The sequence below is a fragment of the Pongo abelii genome, chromosome 12, assembly GCF_028885655.2.
Source record: "Pongo abelii isolate AG06213 chromosome 12, NHGRI_mPonAbe1-v2.0_pri, whole genome shotgun sequence".
NCBI lineage: Eukaryota > Metazoa > Chordata > Mammalia > Primates > Hominidae > Pongo > Pongo abelii.
This window is the reverse complement of record NC_071997.2, coordinates 117,332,439-117,349,590: the sequence shown is the minus strand read 5'-3', so window position 1 is coordinate 117,349,590 and position 17,152 is coordinate 117,332,439. Positions and strand designations below refer to the sequence as shown.

The window sequence follows — 17,152 nt, the reverse complement described above, 5'->3', positions numbered from 1 at the left end:
GGCATTCGCTAGCCTAATAAATAAGTATTCTTCCACTTATCTTTTTGTTGTTTTATGTATTTCTTTCCCAAATAGTCATGGAAAGAACATATGCATCAGCGTCAGAGAGGTATAAAATCAAATCTCAGCTCTATTGCTTACTTGTTGCACAACCATAGGACAAAGTGTTCAATAAATAATAAATGTAGTTAGGGTAAATTTTGTAAAAGCTACAAGACGATTGTACTCCTGTACCTTCTTCCTATTAAGCTATACAAGTCTGCAATTAGCATACAGAAAGAAACCAGAGTGTCTGTGAAGAGGCTGAAGCCTCACAGGCGTGTTTACAATGGAATGAAGTTTTGGAAAGTACGGCAGAAATGGTTACATGAAAGTAGAGAGCAGGACAGGAGGATCTAGGAAGTAGAGCAAAGCAGCATGATGATCAGACTGGAGGAGATGACAGGTTCACAGAGGAGTTTCATTTTCACCACAGCCTTAGGGTTTTAAAGGAAAAAAAAAAAAGAAATAAAATTAAATGCCTTCCATTTTCCCTACTTTGGACCAAAATTTCCTTTGAGGCTAAAACTGGCTAGGGTCTCAGAGGGCAGAGTTTGCCCTATCCAGCTAGTCTCCCATATGCTGAGCAGCAGCAGGAAAGGGAGGGGTGGCCGACCCCGGCCTGTGCTGTGATGAACTCTGAACCGGGGAAGGGACAGAGCCACAATGGGAATGGGAGTCTGTAGTATCAGGGTCAGTAACTATAGCTAAGCCACTGCTCCCTCAGCAAAGGACACCACGACTCATACAACGTCCTTGGTAACGGCAACTATGTCCACGGTTTTCAGTTTTGTGAGCCCCAAAATCTATTTATCCAGTTTACTCAGGCATTCAAGGGAAATAATTCATACCACCCTCATCAGAAGAAACTGACATATAATCCTAAAAATGTGTACATTTATAATAAGAGAAACAACTAGCTTGAGAATCAAGTTGCATAGCTCCTCTGATTGACAGATCAATTTAAAAGTCAAAAGCTCTATCTGAGGACTGTTTCAGGAACATGGAATCAAAGCCACATCCACAAAATGGATGCTCAACAGCCAAGCTACACAATTCCTCATAAATTATTCTTCCAGATTCTCAGGGTATTTGTTCAAAACACTTTTGCTAAGGCATGACAACGTCTAGCCTGAATGCCTCTCTTCCTACTACATACACATTTTTTCAATTTCTGAGGTCCCTCCCTTTCCCTTTCCTGTCCCATTAATTTTCTGATTGCATATTTCAAAGTACTGAAATATTTACATTTATTCATTCTGTGGTTTTAAGGTTTTTAAACAACTTTTACTTTTTTTAATAGAACCACTCTAAAAATCTAATCAATGAATTATATTAATAAGTAAAGAGTAATGCATTATTATAGCATTGACTGGCAACTAATGACCAAAAAAAAAATGCTAACCAGTCAAAGGTTGAGCATATTCCAATAAGGGCCACAAAAAAAAGATGCAATTTATCTTTGCAGGACCAAAAAAAAAAAAGTCTCTAGATTTTCAGTAAACAAAAGCGCGTACTAATTGATTTTGCTGAGAATAGCCCTTACACTGGATGTATAACATACTAGGATACACAGAAGATGAAATATTAAGAGTGCTTCAGAAATTGATAAATATTTCTACTAGGTGAATAAAAGTAATTTTAAAAAACAGAAAGCCGGGGGGGAAGAATGCCTTTATTATTCAAAGTTTTCACCATTTAGAAAAATGTTGCCTAAATCTAAAATTTCCCAAATACAGAGAGAACATCAGGCTCCTCTCAAACGAAAACAGCTGAATACTTTATCATCATGCATTGATAACCATGAAAAACACGAAGTATCTTTTGGATCAATGAAATGAATAATGCTTTATTTTGAACATAGATATATGAAACATGGACTTCATGTATTGTGCATCAAGAAGTAGAGTCATCCCTCGGTATATGTAGGGTTCCAGGTATACCAAAATCTACACACACTCAAGCCCCCCAGAAGATCCTGCTGGACCCACCTATACAAAAAGTCACCTACCCTATCCACAGATGCGACATTCTGCAATGACTGTATTTTCCATCAGTGTTTGGTTGAACAAAATCTATGTACAGAGTGGACCCATGAAGTTCAAACCCATGTTGCTCTAGGGTCAACTGTGTCAGTGATATGAAATATATGCCCTATAAATCAGCTTACACTCCCATCCTCAGTCAGCTCTTGAACAGCCAAGTGGAAGTTCTGCTGCCTGACATCCCCAGCTAAATACGTTACACAGTTTTGAGAGTTCATCACTTCACCTCTAGAAAGAAGAAATGAGTCAATTTAGCTATAATTTCAGAGCAGAGAGAAAGATTGTCCCTTTTATTTAGCCACCAAGGTTGTAAGCTGAGGAGCACCCCTGCCACTGAGGACAAATCTAGATCCAATAAGGGAGAAAGAGTGGTAAACATGTGGAGACCATATTAACTTGAAGTTGAATGGAAACTAAGGAGAAAATATCTTCCTAAAGCTGTGTATAAGACAAAAAAATAAGAATATCTAAAACAAATAAATTTAAACGAATGAATCGAGTAAGAAAATAGAGAGCCACTTTCTCTTTTCTTCTGTCATTCTGAAAAAAATTCCTTATTAATAATCTTCTCAATTATGACATGGATCCATTCAGGTCATTTAGGAAACAGGCTCTAATATGAAAATCTCAAACCACCCACCCAAAGCTGGATATGCCTAGAGAAAAACAGAGTGAGGGGGTGAGAGAAGGAAAATTAATCCTTAAAATGGTAAAATGTAAGTCAATCAGAGAGTAAAAGATTTATAATACAAGCTATTTCCAGTTGAGGAATTTCTTTAAACCTTTACTCTATCACAATACATGGCTTTATATGAGCAGACCTTTCCTTCCCCTTGTGAATTTAAATTATAATAGATGTCACTAACTAGTGTCACTCTATCTGTCACTACATAACAAAATCATCTAATCCTTAAAACCTATCATTCCAGGACACTAACAAAGAGTTCCATCCTTCTCTATATCTTAGCTACCCACATTTCAGTGAAGAGAAGGTAACTCCCTTCAAGGAGGCCCCAAATAACTAGTGTTGCAAGATTTGAAAAGAACTGTAACCCTTTTAGGATTTGACCCTCCAAATCCTTGATAATATTAACTTTTGCTGAAATGTTAACAGCTTTTGGAATGACAAAGAGGGAAAAAATGAAGAGTTTAACAAACTCTTTTACAGATTACACTCTGTACACAGAGTGTACCACACTACAATTCAAAATCCGTACACAGTATTAATCTATTTTTAATTTATCCCACTGTACTGATATCATAATTTAAAGGATAGAACAGCTTTGGAATGATAAGAATAAACAGCTGTGTGCTATAGTAAAATATCAATAAAATAAAATTAGCATTGTCAATACTCACCCTTAAGAGAGTATCATTCTAATAACCCAAGAGATGTACCTGCTCATTTTGACTCCATTCTCCTTGTTGCTTCAGAGATGGAATCGCCCAGATGCTCAGTTTCCCTGAGAAGTGAATGGCTGCCAGGAGTATCCCATCCGGAGAAAGGCTCATCTTAAAAATTCCATCCTAAATAAGAATCATAAGGTCAGGGCAAAGGACTTATAATCAAATATAAATAACTCAGAATTAAATGACTCTTTAGAGGTGCCAAGTTATAAATGATCTTTAGTAATTAAGAGTTCCGCCAGCTTCCTATCATTATAAATGTACTTCAGCATAGAGAAAAAGGCCTCCTGACCTTAAGGAGTTTGTTATCTACTTCATAGTTATAATTTACTTATAACCCAAAACCAAAAATTTGGTTATATTTACATATAACCAAAAAATATGTATGCATTATAAATATATTTCTTCACATATCAATTACCATGAATTCTCAATACCTTTTAAGGTTGGTCTTGACTAGATTGTCAATTCCTTAAAATTTGGGCCCAGATCTTTACAAGATTTTATATCTACACAGTGTCTGAAGTATGCTATATATTATAAATAGGCCAAAAATTCATGCCACGGAAAAGAAGGAAAGGAGTAGAAAAGAGCTAGAGAAAGAGTGCAAGAATGATGGAAACAGAAGAAGATAAAGAGGAAGAAAATGGTCCTTAATTTAAGAAATGCTATGAATGTTTACAATTTTCTAGATTTGCTGCCAAATTATCCAGTTCAAGGAATCTGTTACTACAGAACAAAGAAATTTTGTCATGACTGATTTCACATAGTCAACCGAAAGGTACACAGAGGAAGAGTTATCCTTCCAGTCCTTCTTGTCCAAATAACCTCTGTCTTTTCCTTTCTCAGGTGACAAAAATCATGAGCAGAAATCATATGACCAGAGACATCACCTGCCACCACCTACAATACACTCAGAAGAGCTGAACAAACATTAACTGGACAGCTATTTTCCATTCAGGCATTTATTAAGAACAGGGTCCAAGGTAGCCTGCCCACAAAGAATAAAACAGAGACCAGAAAACAGCAGCCCACAACCATATCCCTTCTGAACATTTAGAAAATCTGGCAAAACACAGCCCACATCCCCAGATGACAACAGAACTTGGTAGCAGATGACCCCTTAGAAGAGTCATAAACTTTCCAGTTAGTCAATGCCTGCACCATTCTCTATTATTGCTCCAGTATTGGGGTCAAATACTAGCTATAGAACTGAAAATGAAACATGACTATACTGAAAATCAAAATTATTACACTTGATCCAATTCACTAAATTATATTATCAGCCTGGCCTCTGTAGACATTTAAGTCCTCAAGTCTCAAATGACAAAGGTGCCTTAGCCATCAAAAACAGAACAATTTCAGGAGGTCAGGAACACTGCTGAATGAGTACACAGATGAAAAGATTAGCATCCTCTAATCACTTTACTAAAGACTAAAATTACTTTAACTAGATATAATAGGTTAATCCCAGAATCCCACAATTAAATGTAAGATTGAAATACAAATGCTTGAAAAAAGAGAAATAATAAAAGCAAAAGTACTTCAAAGCAAAATTTTAAATCTATCACATCCCTTCCTCTAAGATGGGATCAGGGAAAGAAGTACAAGACAAAGGGCCTGATGTCCTCCCTCCTCAAATTTAAAGTCAATAAGCTCCATGGTTTTGTATAAGGCAGGCCTCAGAAGCACAGATTTTTACCAGCCAAAAGAACTCTGCCCATCTTTCAGATTTCACAAATGAAGAGATTAAAGTCCTGAAGGGCAAAGACACTTGCCCATGATCACTCAAGTGTGCAGAGCAAAATCTGAACTAGAATGTGGATGTTTTCAATCACAATCAGGGCACTTCCATGAGCCAGGACTATAGTCCTCCTCACCTGGACCCTGGCCTAGTTTCTAGTAGTCACGAGCATGCCCCTCAGCAGAAATTATGGTCAAGTATAATATATTGTTTTGACCACTTCAATAATTAGTCATGTGTGATCTGTATGGTAATTCCCAGGTACTATAAATGTTCCATTATACAACTCCACTGAAATGCTCTGAAAGCAAGAAAAAAGTTTATGAATCTCTTTAACAACAACAAAAGTATACTAAATAACTTCGCAATAGCAATATGACCGAAAGCACTGAATAAATATATAGTATTTTTTAATTTTTAAAAAACTTCTTCCCTCTTGATAGGGTTCAGGACATGCTACCCCAAAATACAGAATAAGTCATGTTAGCATCTGAGAAAACATCAGAGGCAGGAAGGTCATTCTCACCTTCCTCCCACCCTTCCTCCATGAAGCAGGTCATAAAATCTAGGAAGAATTTTCTAACCTTTTGCTAAAAGCAAGTCATGATCCTCATTCTAGAGGTGCCCTCCCCAAACCTGGAAGAAAAGGACATCCTCATCTCTGAAGACAGAGTCACAGGGAGAATGTGAACAAACAGGACTTGCTAAGTTCCTCCCAATTTACTGCTATTAAATCATACTTATCCAACCATACTTCCACAACTATCCATTTTTCTTCCTCAAAGCTAGCATTAAAAATACACAGGTTGGCCAGGCGCAGTGGCTCACGCCTGTAATCCCAGCACTTTGGGAGGCCGAGGCGGGAAGATCACGAGGTCAGGAGATCGAGACCATCCTGGCTAACACAGTGAAACCCCGTCTCTACTAAAAACACAAAAAATTAGCCAGGCGTGGTGGCAGGCGCCTGTAGTCCCAGCTACTTGGGAGGCTGAGGCAGGTGAATGGAGTGAACCCAGGAGGCGGAGCTTACAGTGAGCTGAGATCGCGCCACTGCACTCCAGCCTGGGCGACAGAGCGAGACTCCATCTCAACAAAGAAAAAAAAAAAGAAAAAGAAAAATACACAGGTTTACCCATTTCTTCGAATCTTCATTTCCTTATGAAAGCTCCAATAAAATTTACATTAAATCTATCAGTATATCTTGCTAATCTGTGTTTTGTGATAGGAGCCTCATGTATGAATCTAAGAAAGGAAAGAGAAAAGGTACTGTTTCTCTTCTACACTCACTTCTTTCTTTCCAGAAAGTTAAACAATAAATTGTATTAACTAGAATGTTCCCACTTGCTTTCATATGGTGGATACCTGATCCCCTTAGTTTCATTAGATGCCATGATATCCACACTGCAAATGTAGTATTTCTTTCTTGAACTATCTTATTGTAGAAATTTTCACTTACACACAAAAGTAGAAATTACAGTATAATAAATACCCACATACCCAACCTGCTTCAACAAATATTAACATTTTTTCAGGCATGTTTCATTTATCCTTCCCCAATCACCACCATGCCAGAGGATTTTAAAGCAAATCCCAGTCATTATTTTGCTTATAAATACACATCAAGTATACATTTCTTTGAAGTCCCAAGATGTCTATTGAACGTTCATGCACAGTAAGATGATAGAGTTATTAGTAGTAATTGGATTGTAGCCACTCAAGATTCTCAAGACACTTAGGTTATGTTGGAAATACAGTGTTTGCCTTCTGAAATGAAACTCTGCTCTTTATTTGTAGAAACCTTTATTTATTTATTTATTTATTTATTTCTGAGACAGGATCTGGCTGTCACCCAGGCTGGAGTGCACTGGCACGATCTCGGCTCACTGCAACCTCTGCCTCCCAGCCTCAAGTGATCCTCCCACTTCAGCCTCCTGAGTAGCCAGAACTACAGGCATGCACCACTATGCCTGGCTAACTTTTGTATTTTTTGTAGAGGGTCGGGGGGGTTCGTCATGTTGCCCATGCTGGTCTCAAACTCCTGACCTCAAGCGATCTGCCTGCCTCGGCCTCCCAAAGTGCTGAGATTACAGGTATAAGCCACTGCACCCGGTCCGTAGAAACATTTCTGAATTCCTATATAACATGCAAGGGGGTTCTGGCCCAGGGAATAATTCATTATCCCAACAGTAACTGTGGACCAAAATCTCAAGTCACAGTTAGGAAATCCACGCTAAATTCTATGAACAGAGTCTGTGGTATTTGGGAGTCTGAGTGTCTGTTGGTGAGTAATATGGTTTGGCTCTGTATCCCCACCCAAATCTCATTTTGAATTATTGTAATCCCCATGTGTCAGGGGAGGGACCTAGTGGGAGGTGACTGGATCATGGGGACAGATTTTCCCCATGCTGTTCTCATGCTAGTGAGTTCTCATGAGATCTGATGGTTTAAAAGTGTGCGGCAGTTCTGCCCCTCGTTCTATCTCCTTCCTACTGCCATTAAGACCTGCTTTGTTTCCCCTTCATCTTCCGCCATGATTGTAAATTTCCAGAGGCCTCCCAGCCATGTGGAACTGTGAGTCAATTAAAATTCCTTTCTTTATAAATTACCCAGTCTTAGGTAGTTCTTTATAGCAGTGTGAAAACTGACTAATACAGTGGGCAAGGGAGAGAATACCAGAGTTTGTGCCTTGGAAACGGGAGGATAAAAGCAACTATATATCACAATAAAAGTAAACCTCGGCCAGACGCAGTGGCTCATGCCTGTAATCCCCGTACTATGGGAGGCCAAGGCGGGTGGATTACCTGAGGTCAGGAGTTCAAGACCAGCCTGGTCAACATGGTAAAACCCCGTCTCTACAAAAATACAAAAATTAGCCAGGCATGATGGCAAGTGCCTATAATCCCAGCTACTTAGAAGGCTGAGGTGGGAGAATGGCTTGAACCTGGGAGGCAGAGGTTAGCATGAACCGAGATAGCACCATTGCACTTCAGCCTGGGCAACACAGCAAGACTCTGGTTCAAAAAAAAAAAAGTAAACCTCAAACATTTAAACCATGATTCTTCATACTGTATTAAGATTTCTCAGCACAAGTAAATAATAATCTTGTTCTCTTCTTTATTTGAATTAAGTAGTTGTAAAAGCAATAAAATTTATATGTAGCTGCAATTTTCTCTTCTTTTTTTTTTTTTTTTTTTTTTGAGACAGAGTCACTCTGTCTCCCATGCCGGAGTACAGTGGTGCAATCTCAGCTCACTGCAACCTCTGCCTCGAGGGTTCAAGGATTCTCCTGCCTCAGCCTCCCACGTAGCTGGGATTACAGGCACCTGCCACCACGCCGGGCTAATTTTTGTATTTTTAGTAGAGATGGGGTTTCACCATGTTGGCCAAGCTGGTTCAACTCCTGACCTCAGGTGAACTGCCCACCTCGGCCTCCCAAAATGCTGGGATTACAAGCATGAGCCTCCACACCCAGCCACAATTTTCACTTTGTTTAAAATAAATCTTAAATTTCTTTCACATTCCTCAGCTATGAATGTCATTTTTATTTTAATCACCATTTCAACAGCTGAAATTATGGTCAAGAACATTCAACTTGGCTCTGCCACTAGTAGTTATGTGACTGTAGGCACATTAGTTAACTATCATAAGTAACAGAGACTCTCTCTCTTTTTGAAATAAAAATAACAACATCTACACATTATAAGGTTGCCCCAAGGATAAAATTAGAATGTATGTAATGTCATTTAATGCATTTATCATATAACTCAACTTTCTAAATATAGAAGTTAGTATGAAGATTGGATTCTACCTGAATCCATAATAACACATCTTAATCGTAAATTCCAAAAACATGTCTCATTCATTTGGCACTCTTCACTTGCACCTTAGTAAGATCTTTTATATTAGGGGAACATATTGATATTTAATTCTTCTAACTTCTAACTAGTACTTTATCTAGTCTCACTAACCACTTTATATGCTCCCTGAGTATAGAAACTCCATCCACATTATATAAATGCTAGAATACAAGAGCTGAAATAAGACAATAAAGAGTGATGGTCCCAAAAAAGGAGGGTATCAGAATCACATGGACACCTGCTCCACTCCCAGCACTTAGGATAAATAGAAATCTAGGCTGGAAAAACATACGCATATGTTCTTTGAAAAAACTCCCAGGTATCTCTGATGTGCACCTCCACTTGTAATCTTCCACTTTAATTCTTCATTTTTACCACTCTTTTTTCATTTTGCTGAGGAGGCAGCCAAAGCCCAGACACTCATGTGGCATGCCCCGGATGACCTGACAAGACTCTGTGGCAGCAATACAATGACTCTCCCAACATGCAGGGAACATCTCTTGGCATTCACAATAGGCAATTTCCTCAATGCATTGCACAGAAAATGGTGAGTAGTCTCTTGCCAAAATGCTGACCAGGCACTTGATAAATACTGTTCACGTAAATAGAAACTGGGGGAAGCTATGCACACTCCAATAGCAGGAGAGTGACAAGATATCCTGGAGCAATCGGCACTCTATAAGCTCTCAAAACTAACCGGCCTGCACCCACTTGTACAGCGTAAGTCCCATACTAATGTCATCAAAAACAGATATGATCCTCTTGATAAAAGAAGACACTACCACCTATACAGTTTTCTGCCTAGAAAAGCAAATAAAAAATGTGCATGATCTTTAAATCCAACTACTAATTTATAAGAATACATGGACACAAAAGGACAAAAGAATAAAGGAAACACCACTATAAAGATGCAATGAGTAAAATGAAAAAACAGTTTCTTCAACAAATAATTTTTAAGAGAAAAAAAGATGATATGGAGGAGGGACCAGCAGATAGAGAAAAAGCGACTTAAAACACATAGTTTTTTTAAAAAAGCCATATTGTTAGAGATGAAAAATTGCATGATAAAAGTATAAATAAACAAATAAACCTAAGCCAGAATAATGGCTGCTTATGGAGGGTGGGCGGGAACTGTGTTTGTGACAGGGTCCATAGAAGGTAGCTGGCAGAGTCCTGTTTCTGCCCTAGATAATGGTTATAAGGTTATGTACCTTTTCAACTACAAACAAGAACCACTTCACACCTACCAGGATTACTAGAATAAAAGATAATAACAAGTGTTGGCAAGGATCTAGAGACAATGGAAACACCATACTCTGACATTAGGAACAGAAAATGGTGCCACCACCTTGGAAAACTGTCTGACAACTCCTCAAATGGCTAAACGCAGTTATCATAAGATTCAGCAATTCCACTCCAAGAAAAATTCAATGATATTTCCACAAAAGAACTTGCACACAAATGTTCACAGCAGCATTATTTATAATAGTCAAAAAGTAGAAACAACTCAAATGTCCAACTGATGAATGGATAAAGAAAACTATGTGTGTGTGTATATATATACACACACATACATACATATACAGATACACACACACACACACACAATGGGCTATTATTCAGCAATAAAAAGAAATGAAATACTGATAACATGCAACAACATGGGTGAACCTTGAAAGCATCATGCTAAGCCAAAAAAGCCAGTCACAATGGACCACATATTTTATAATTCTATTCATACAGAATGTCCACAATAGGCAAATTAATACAAACTAAAAGATTAGGGGTTGCTTACAACTTGGGTAGATGGAGTGTTGCAGGTGATAGTTAAGGAATGCAGCGGTTTTTTCCAGAGCCATAAGATGTTTAAAACTGATTCTTGAAATCATTGCACAGTTCTGTAAATATACTAAAAAACTCTGAATTGTAAATTGTACCACATGTGAATATTTCAATAAAGCTGTCCCCAAAATGGTTATTAAACCACACATTTGTTTGATGCAATTTCCTATATCTGTATTCTATTTCACAATAAAAAGCTTAGGAAGGAAGAAAGCACGGGAGAGAGGGAGGGAGAAGAGGAAGCCAGGAAAGAGGGAGGGAAGAAAGGAAGAAAAGAAGGAGGGAGAGAGGGAGGAAGGAAGAAGGTGCAAAAAGAAGCTAGCAGGAATCTGATTTAATTTCTTGCTGCAAAGGAAGTTATCATCTAATACACCTATTCTATTCCAGGCACTTTTCTAGGTAAAACAGATGTGAACCTAACTTCATGGAGCCATGAAAATACAGATTAGGTATACAAATAAACTAACAAATAAATCTACATTACAAACTTTGATTACCACTATGGAAGAAAAATACAGAGTGCTCTAAGAGAGAATAACAATAGGAACTGTATTTAAATTGAAGGACTATAAGAGGAGTCTGAGGATATGAAAAATAGAGCTGATGCCCAAAGATGAGAAGAAATTAAATTAATGAGGACAAATAAGGTAAAACCATTCCCAATAGAAAAAAAAATGGAATCTACAAAGCAAAGAACATGGCACCCTTGATGAGCTGAGATAAGGCCAACATAACTAAAAGAGAATGAGCCAGTGGTATGAGATCAGTCTGCAGAGACAGTCATGGGCCAGCTTATGTAATGTCTTTTTGGATAATGTTAAGCATTTTATTCTGTCATCATTCTTAATTCAACAGAAAGTCACTGAAGGCTTTCTTCAAGCAAGAAAGTGAGCTTATCTGATTTACATTTTTTAAGTCACTAAGGTTGCTAGGGTTAAGTATCTGCTAATGTAGGAGAGATGAAAAATTATACGATGGTGATAGCCACAGAAGAAAAAAGAAGTAGAAAGATTCTAAGTACACTCTGAAGATGATACTGGTAGCAAAGGTGTTAGATTAGATTAGATGGGGGGGATGAAGGACTGGGTGGTATCAGCAATAATTTTCAGGTATCTCCCTTTGGCAAAAGGATGGATTACTGAGGCAATCAAGTCTAAGGTAGAAATGGTTACAGAAGAAAAATAAGAAGCTATCAGAGTTTTGTTTTGGAAATGCTTGATTTAAAATGCCTGAAGGCTATCCTACTGAAGCTGTCAAGTAAGCAGCAGGGTATACAAATCTGAAGTGCAGAGGAGAACTGGGCTACAGATGCCAGCTTAGGACTTCTTGGGATCTGAAAGGTATTGAAAATCTGAAAATACTCATATTTTACACATTAAGAAGTATGGAATATATTGATGTTTATAGCATCCCAAAGTCACAGAACACACATTTAATTTGCTCCTAGTAACACCTATGAGTAGGTATTAAAATTACTTTTAATGACGAAAAATTAGTAAAATATTTCCTTGTATTTCACTATAGTATACTTCTGTGTCATCTATAATAACTGAGAAACAACTCTATCAAAAGATATGTTTTTAAAAGCTTATCTAACAAATTATTAAAGGAGCTAAAATTTTACAACTTTTTCCCCTAGATATACCATACCTTTCCTCCGCTGATTCTCTGTAACTAATCTGCCTGCAAAATGGGTAATCAGTAAAAACATTTACTGAGTGTATAATGTACATGTAGGGGTATACAGAAACGGGAAGTAGCTCACCCATTCTCCACTAAGTTATTTCAACTTTCCTCTCTGGAGGGCCCATAAAAGAACATGGCAGCAATACAGTATCAAACTACCACAGATGCTAGAGTTCCACTTGCTATAAAACCTCACTTAATTTTTCTAATCTGATTCTAGTCTATAAAATTTGGATAATACTATACCTTTTGAGTTGTGAGGTTTAACAGATAATTAAAATATATATATTTGTCCCAATAATAAAAATATTTATACATACATAGTGTCTGGCATACAAACATGTAAAATGGGACTATTCAAAAAATAACAGATGCTGGCGAGGTTGTGGAGAAAAAGGAACGCTTACACATTGCTAGTGGGAGCGTAAATTAGTTCAACCATTGTGGAAGACAGTATGGCAATTCCTCAAAGACCTAAAAACAGAAATACCATTTGAACCAGTAATCCCATTACTGGGTGATATGGTTTGGATCTGCATCCCCACCCAAATCCCATGTCAAATTGGAGGAGCCTGATGGGAGATGACTGAACCATGGGGGCGGATTTCCCCTTGCTGTTCTCATGATAGTGAGTTCTCACAAGATCTGATAGTTTAAAAGTGTGTGGCACTTCCCCATTTGTGCTCTCTCTCTCTCTCTCTCTCTCTCTCTCTCTCCTGCTCCACCATGGTAAAGATGTGCTTCCTTCCTCTTCACCTTCCGCCATGATTGTAAGTTTCCAGAGGCCTCCCAGTCATGCTTCCTGTTAAGTCTGCAGAACTGTGAGTCAATTAAACCTCTTTTCTTCATAAATTACCCAGTCTCAGGGAGTTACTTTTATTTATTTATTTATTTTTTTTGAGACAGTCTTGCTCCATTGCCCAGGCTGGAATGCAGTGGTGCGATTCTTGGCTTGCTGTAACCTCTACCTCCTGGGTTCAAACAATCTTCCCACCTCAGCCTCCCAAGTAGCTGAAATGACAAGTGTGTGCCACCACACCCAGCTAATTTTTGCATTTTTAGTAAAAATGGGGTTTCACCATGTTAACCGGGCTGGTCTCAAACTCTTGATCTCAAGTGATCTGCCTGCCTCAGCCTCCCAAGTGCTGGGATTACAGCATGAGCCACTGCATCCAGCCTCAGGTAGTTCTTACAGCAGTGTGAGAACAGACTAATACACTGGGGAATATAAATCATTCTGTCATAAAGACACATGCACACGTATGTTCACTGCAGCACTATTTACAATAGCAAAGACATGGAATAAACCTAAATGCCCTTCAGTGATAGACTGGATAAAGAAAATGTGTTACATACATGGAATATTATGCAGCCCTAAAAAAGAACAACACTATGTCCTTTGCAGCAACATGGATGGAGCTGGAGGCCATTATCCTTAGAAAACTAATGCAGGAACTAATAGAGGAACAACCAAATACCACATGTTCTTACTTATAAGTAGGAGCTAAATGATGAGAACACATGGACACATAGAGGGGAACAACACATACTGAGGTCTATGAGCAGGTGGAGGGTGGGAGGAGGGAGAGGATGAGGAAAAATAACTAATGGGACTAGGCCTAATATCTGTGTGATGAAATAATCTGTACAATAAACCCTCATGTCACAAGTTTACCTATATAACAAACCTGCACATGTACCCCTGAACTTACAATAAAAGTTAAATTTTTTAAAAAAGTAAAAATTTAAAAAGTAAAATGAGACTATTTTAAAACGTTTTGATTGAGAAGGCATAATGATCTTTATTAAGGAAAACTACATGAATTGTTAAAATATGAACACAAAGAAATTGTCATGAAATACGGCTTGATAGCAAAGAGTATCACTAGTATCTGCTGCAATCCACTGTATTCCACTAGCTCCAATATCCATTTGTTCTTTCTTCATTAAAAATACTATTAAATCCTTCTACTACTGGCAGCAATATTTGGAGAATGAGTTGTACTTTCCCTCAAACATTGCAATAAAACTTCCTAACTAACTGTCCTTTCCAAGACAAGGTTTTTAAGAACGTTAAACATCAGACCTTTGTACTGAAATCAATCACCTGTCATCTAATTTAATAGAATTTAAAATGAGTGATTTGCCATTTCCTGTAACTTTCAAATATACAAACTGTATTAAAAAGAAAGTAGTTTTCTAGTGCATACATTTGAAACATTCTGAAGTACTACATATTCTTAAAGAAAAAATACTCAGATCAATAAAAGGCAAATTTATAAGTGCTGCTCTTCCAACATTCCACAAGTATTTATTGAATATTATATATTCAATAATAAATATTAGGTACCAGGCATTGTTTTGCACTGTAGGAAGTCAGCAATGAACAAAACAAACATAAATCCCCACCCTCAAGAAGTTTACTAGATATTCTAGACCATTATATTTTAGAAGTCTCACACACACACAAACAAAATTAGAAATCTATCCTTCAAATCAAAGTCAGCCTCAAAAGCCTGACTAACAACCTGTGACAAAAACGCTGTAAATGCATGAAGGAAAGAAAAAAAGGCTTTTGAAAAATAAAAAAAAAAAGGCCAAGTGCGGTGGCTCACGCCTGTAATCCCAGCACTTTGGGAGGGCGAGGCAGGTGGATCACGAGGACCATCCTGGCTAACACGGTGAAACCCCGTCTCTACTAAAAAAATAAAAAAATCAGCTGGGCGTGGTGGCGGGCACCTGTAGTCCCAGCTACTCGAGAGGCTGAGGCAGGAGAATGGCGTGAACCCGGGAGGTGGAGCTTGCAATGAGCCTAGATCGCGCCACTGCACTCCAGCCTGGGTGACAGAGCGAGACTATCTCAAAAAAAAAAAAAAGAAAAGATCCAAGCCAATATCCTTTATAAAAGAATATAAATAATTCTTATTTTAATATACTCTTTTAAAAGATAATACTGGCCAGGCGTGGTGGCTCATGCCTGTAATCCCAGCACTTCGGGAGGCTGAGGCCGGCGGATAATGAGGTCAGGAGACCCAGACCATCCTGGCTAACACGGTGAAACCTCATCTCTACTAAAAATACAAAAAATTAGCCGGGTATGGTGGCAGGTGCCTGTAGTCCCAGCTACTCAGGAGGCTGAGGCAGGAGAATGGTGTGAACCTGGCAGGTGGAGCTTGCAGTGAGCTGCTGCACTCCAGCCTGGGCGACAGAGAGAGACTCCGTCTCAAAGAAAAAAAAAAAAAAGAAAGTTAATATTATATGCCAGACAATGAGAAGTTATTTTTTAAAGCCACGTAAGTTTGGGTATAATAAACCACAATTCAAAAAGAACCTGTGGACTGCTAATTATTAATTCTATAATTCACGATATAAAGAAATTAACAGAGATAACAGCAGTCACCATTACACCATTATTATTTGCTGAGTATCTGCAATATGACAATCACTGTCTTGGCTATTTTACTTACATTACCTCTAATACTATACAATCTCAGTGTTGATAGAGTTTCATAAGTAAATTTTTAAATGAACTAAATATTAATAATATGGTTATACAGGAAAGCAGGCCCATTTTGTAAAGATATTAGTAGTTAAGAAGAACTTTTTTTTTTTTGAGCCAGGGTCTCATTCTGTCCCCCAAGTTGGAGGGCAGTGGCACAATCATGGCTCACTGCAGCCTCGACCTCCTGGGCTTAAGTGATCCTCTCACCTCAGCCTCCCAAAGAACTCGGATAACAGGCGTAAGCCACCACGCCAGGCTAAGAGGAACACATTTTAAGAGAAATATAATTGCTGCCAACCTTGAGTAGTAAAATAGATAATTCTTTCTAAGATATTAAGTAATTTGTCATCTCAGCTACTTTGAAACACATCTTAGTTTCTGTTTCTTCCAAATTACCAACTAAAGGTTTAAGACAATAACCAACTAGAAGTGGTGAAAACAAGCACTGGATCACAAACCAACAGAAGACCAAACACATCTCTGACACTGGATAAGTGAGTTTAGGCACACATTTCTCTTGAGGCCTTAATCTCTTCATCAATAAAAAGTAGGCATCATAATGCCAGTGTAGGTAATGCAAACTTCCTGTGAGATCCTGTGAAAATACTTGTCAAAGTGTTCATGATAATAAATTATTAGATAAGCCCTATGAGCTCTTTCAGCTCTAAAATTTTAGTACAGTCATGTATCACTTAACAACAGGGAGATGTTCTGCAAAATGCGTAATTAGGTGATTTCGTCGTTGTGAAAACATCATACACAGAGTGCAGTTACACAAATATAGATGGGATAGCTACTATGCACCTAGGCTGGGTGGTATAGCCTATTGCTCCTAGGCCACGAACCTGCTCAGCATGCTACTCTACTGAATACTGTGGGCAACTGGAGCACAATGGTAAATATTTGTGTATCTAAACACAGAAAAGGTACAGTAAATAGTATAAAAGATAACAAATGGAACACCTGTATAGGGCATTTACCATGAATGGAGCTTGCAGAACTAGAAGTTGCTTTGGGTGAGTGAGTGAGT

General features: G+C 38.1%; 1 protein-coding gene across 2 annotated transcripts in view; it reads right to left on the bottom strand.

The window, feature by feature from the left end:
* The window catches only part of NBAS (NBAS subunit of NRZ tethering complex), a 395,596-nt gene that overhangs the window by 317,374 nt on the left and 61,070 nt on the right, over positions 1-17,152 (bottom strand). For both annotated transcript variants that reach the window (XM_024242131.2, XM_054548369.2), the window contains exon 12: positions 3,483-3,611. In XM_024242131.2, the coding sequence (XP_024097899.2) occupies positions 3,483-3,611 (129 nt within the window). The remainder of the gene's footprint in view (positions 1-3,482; positions 3,612-17,152) is intronic.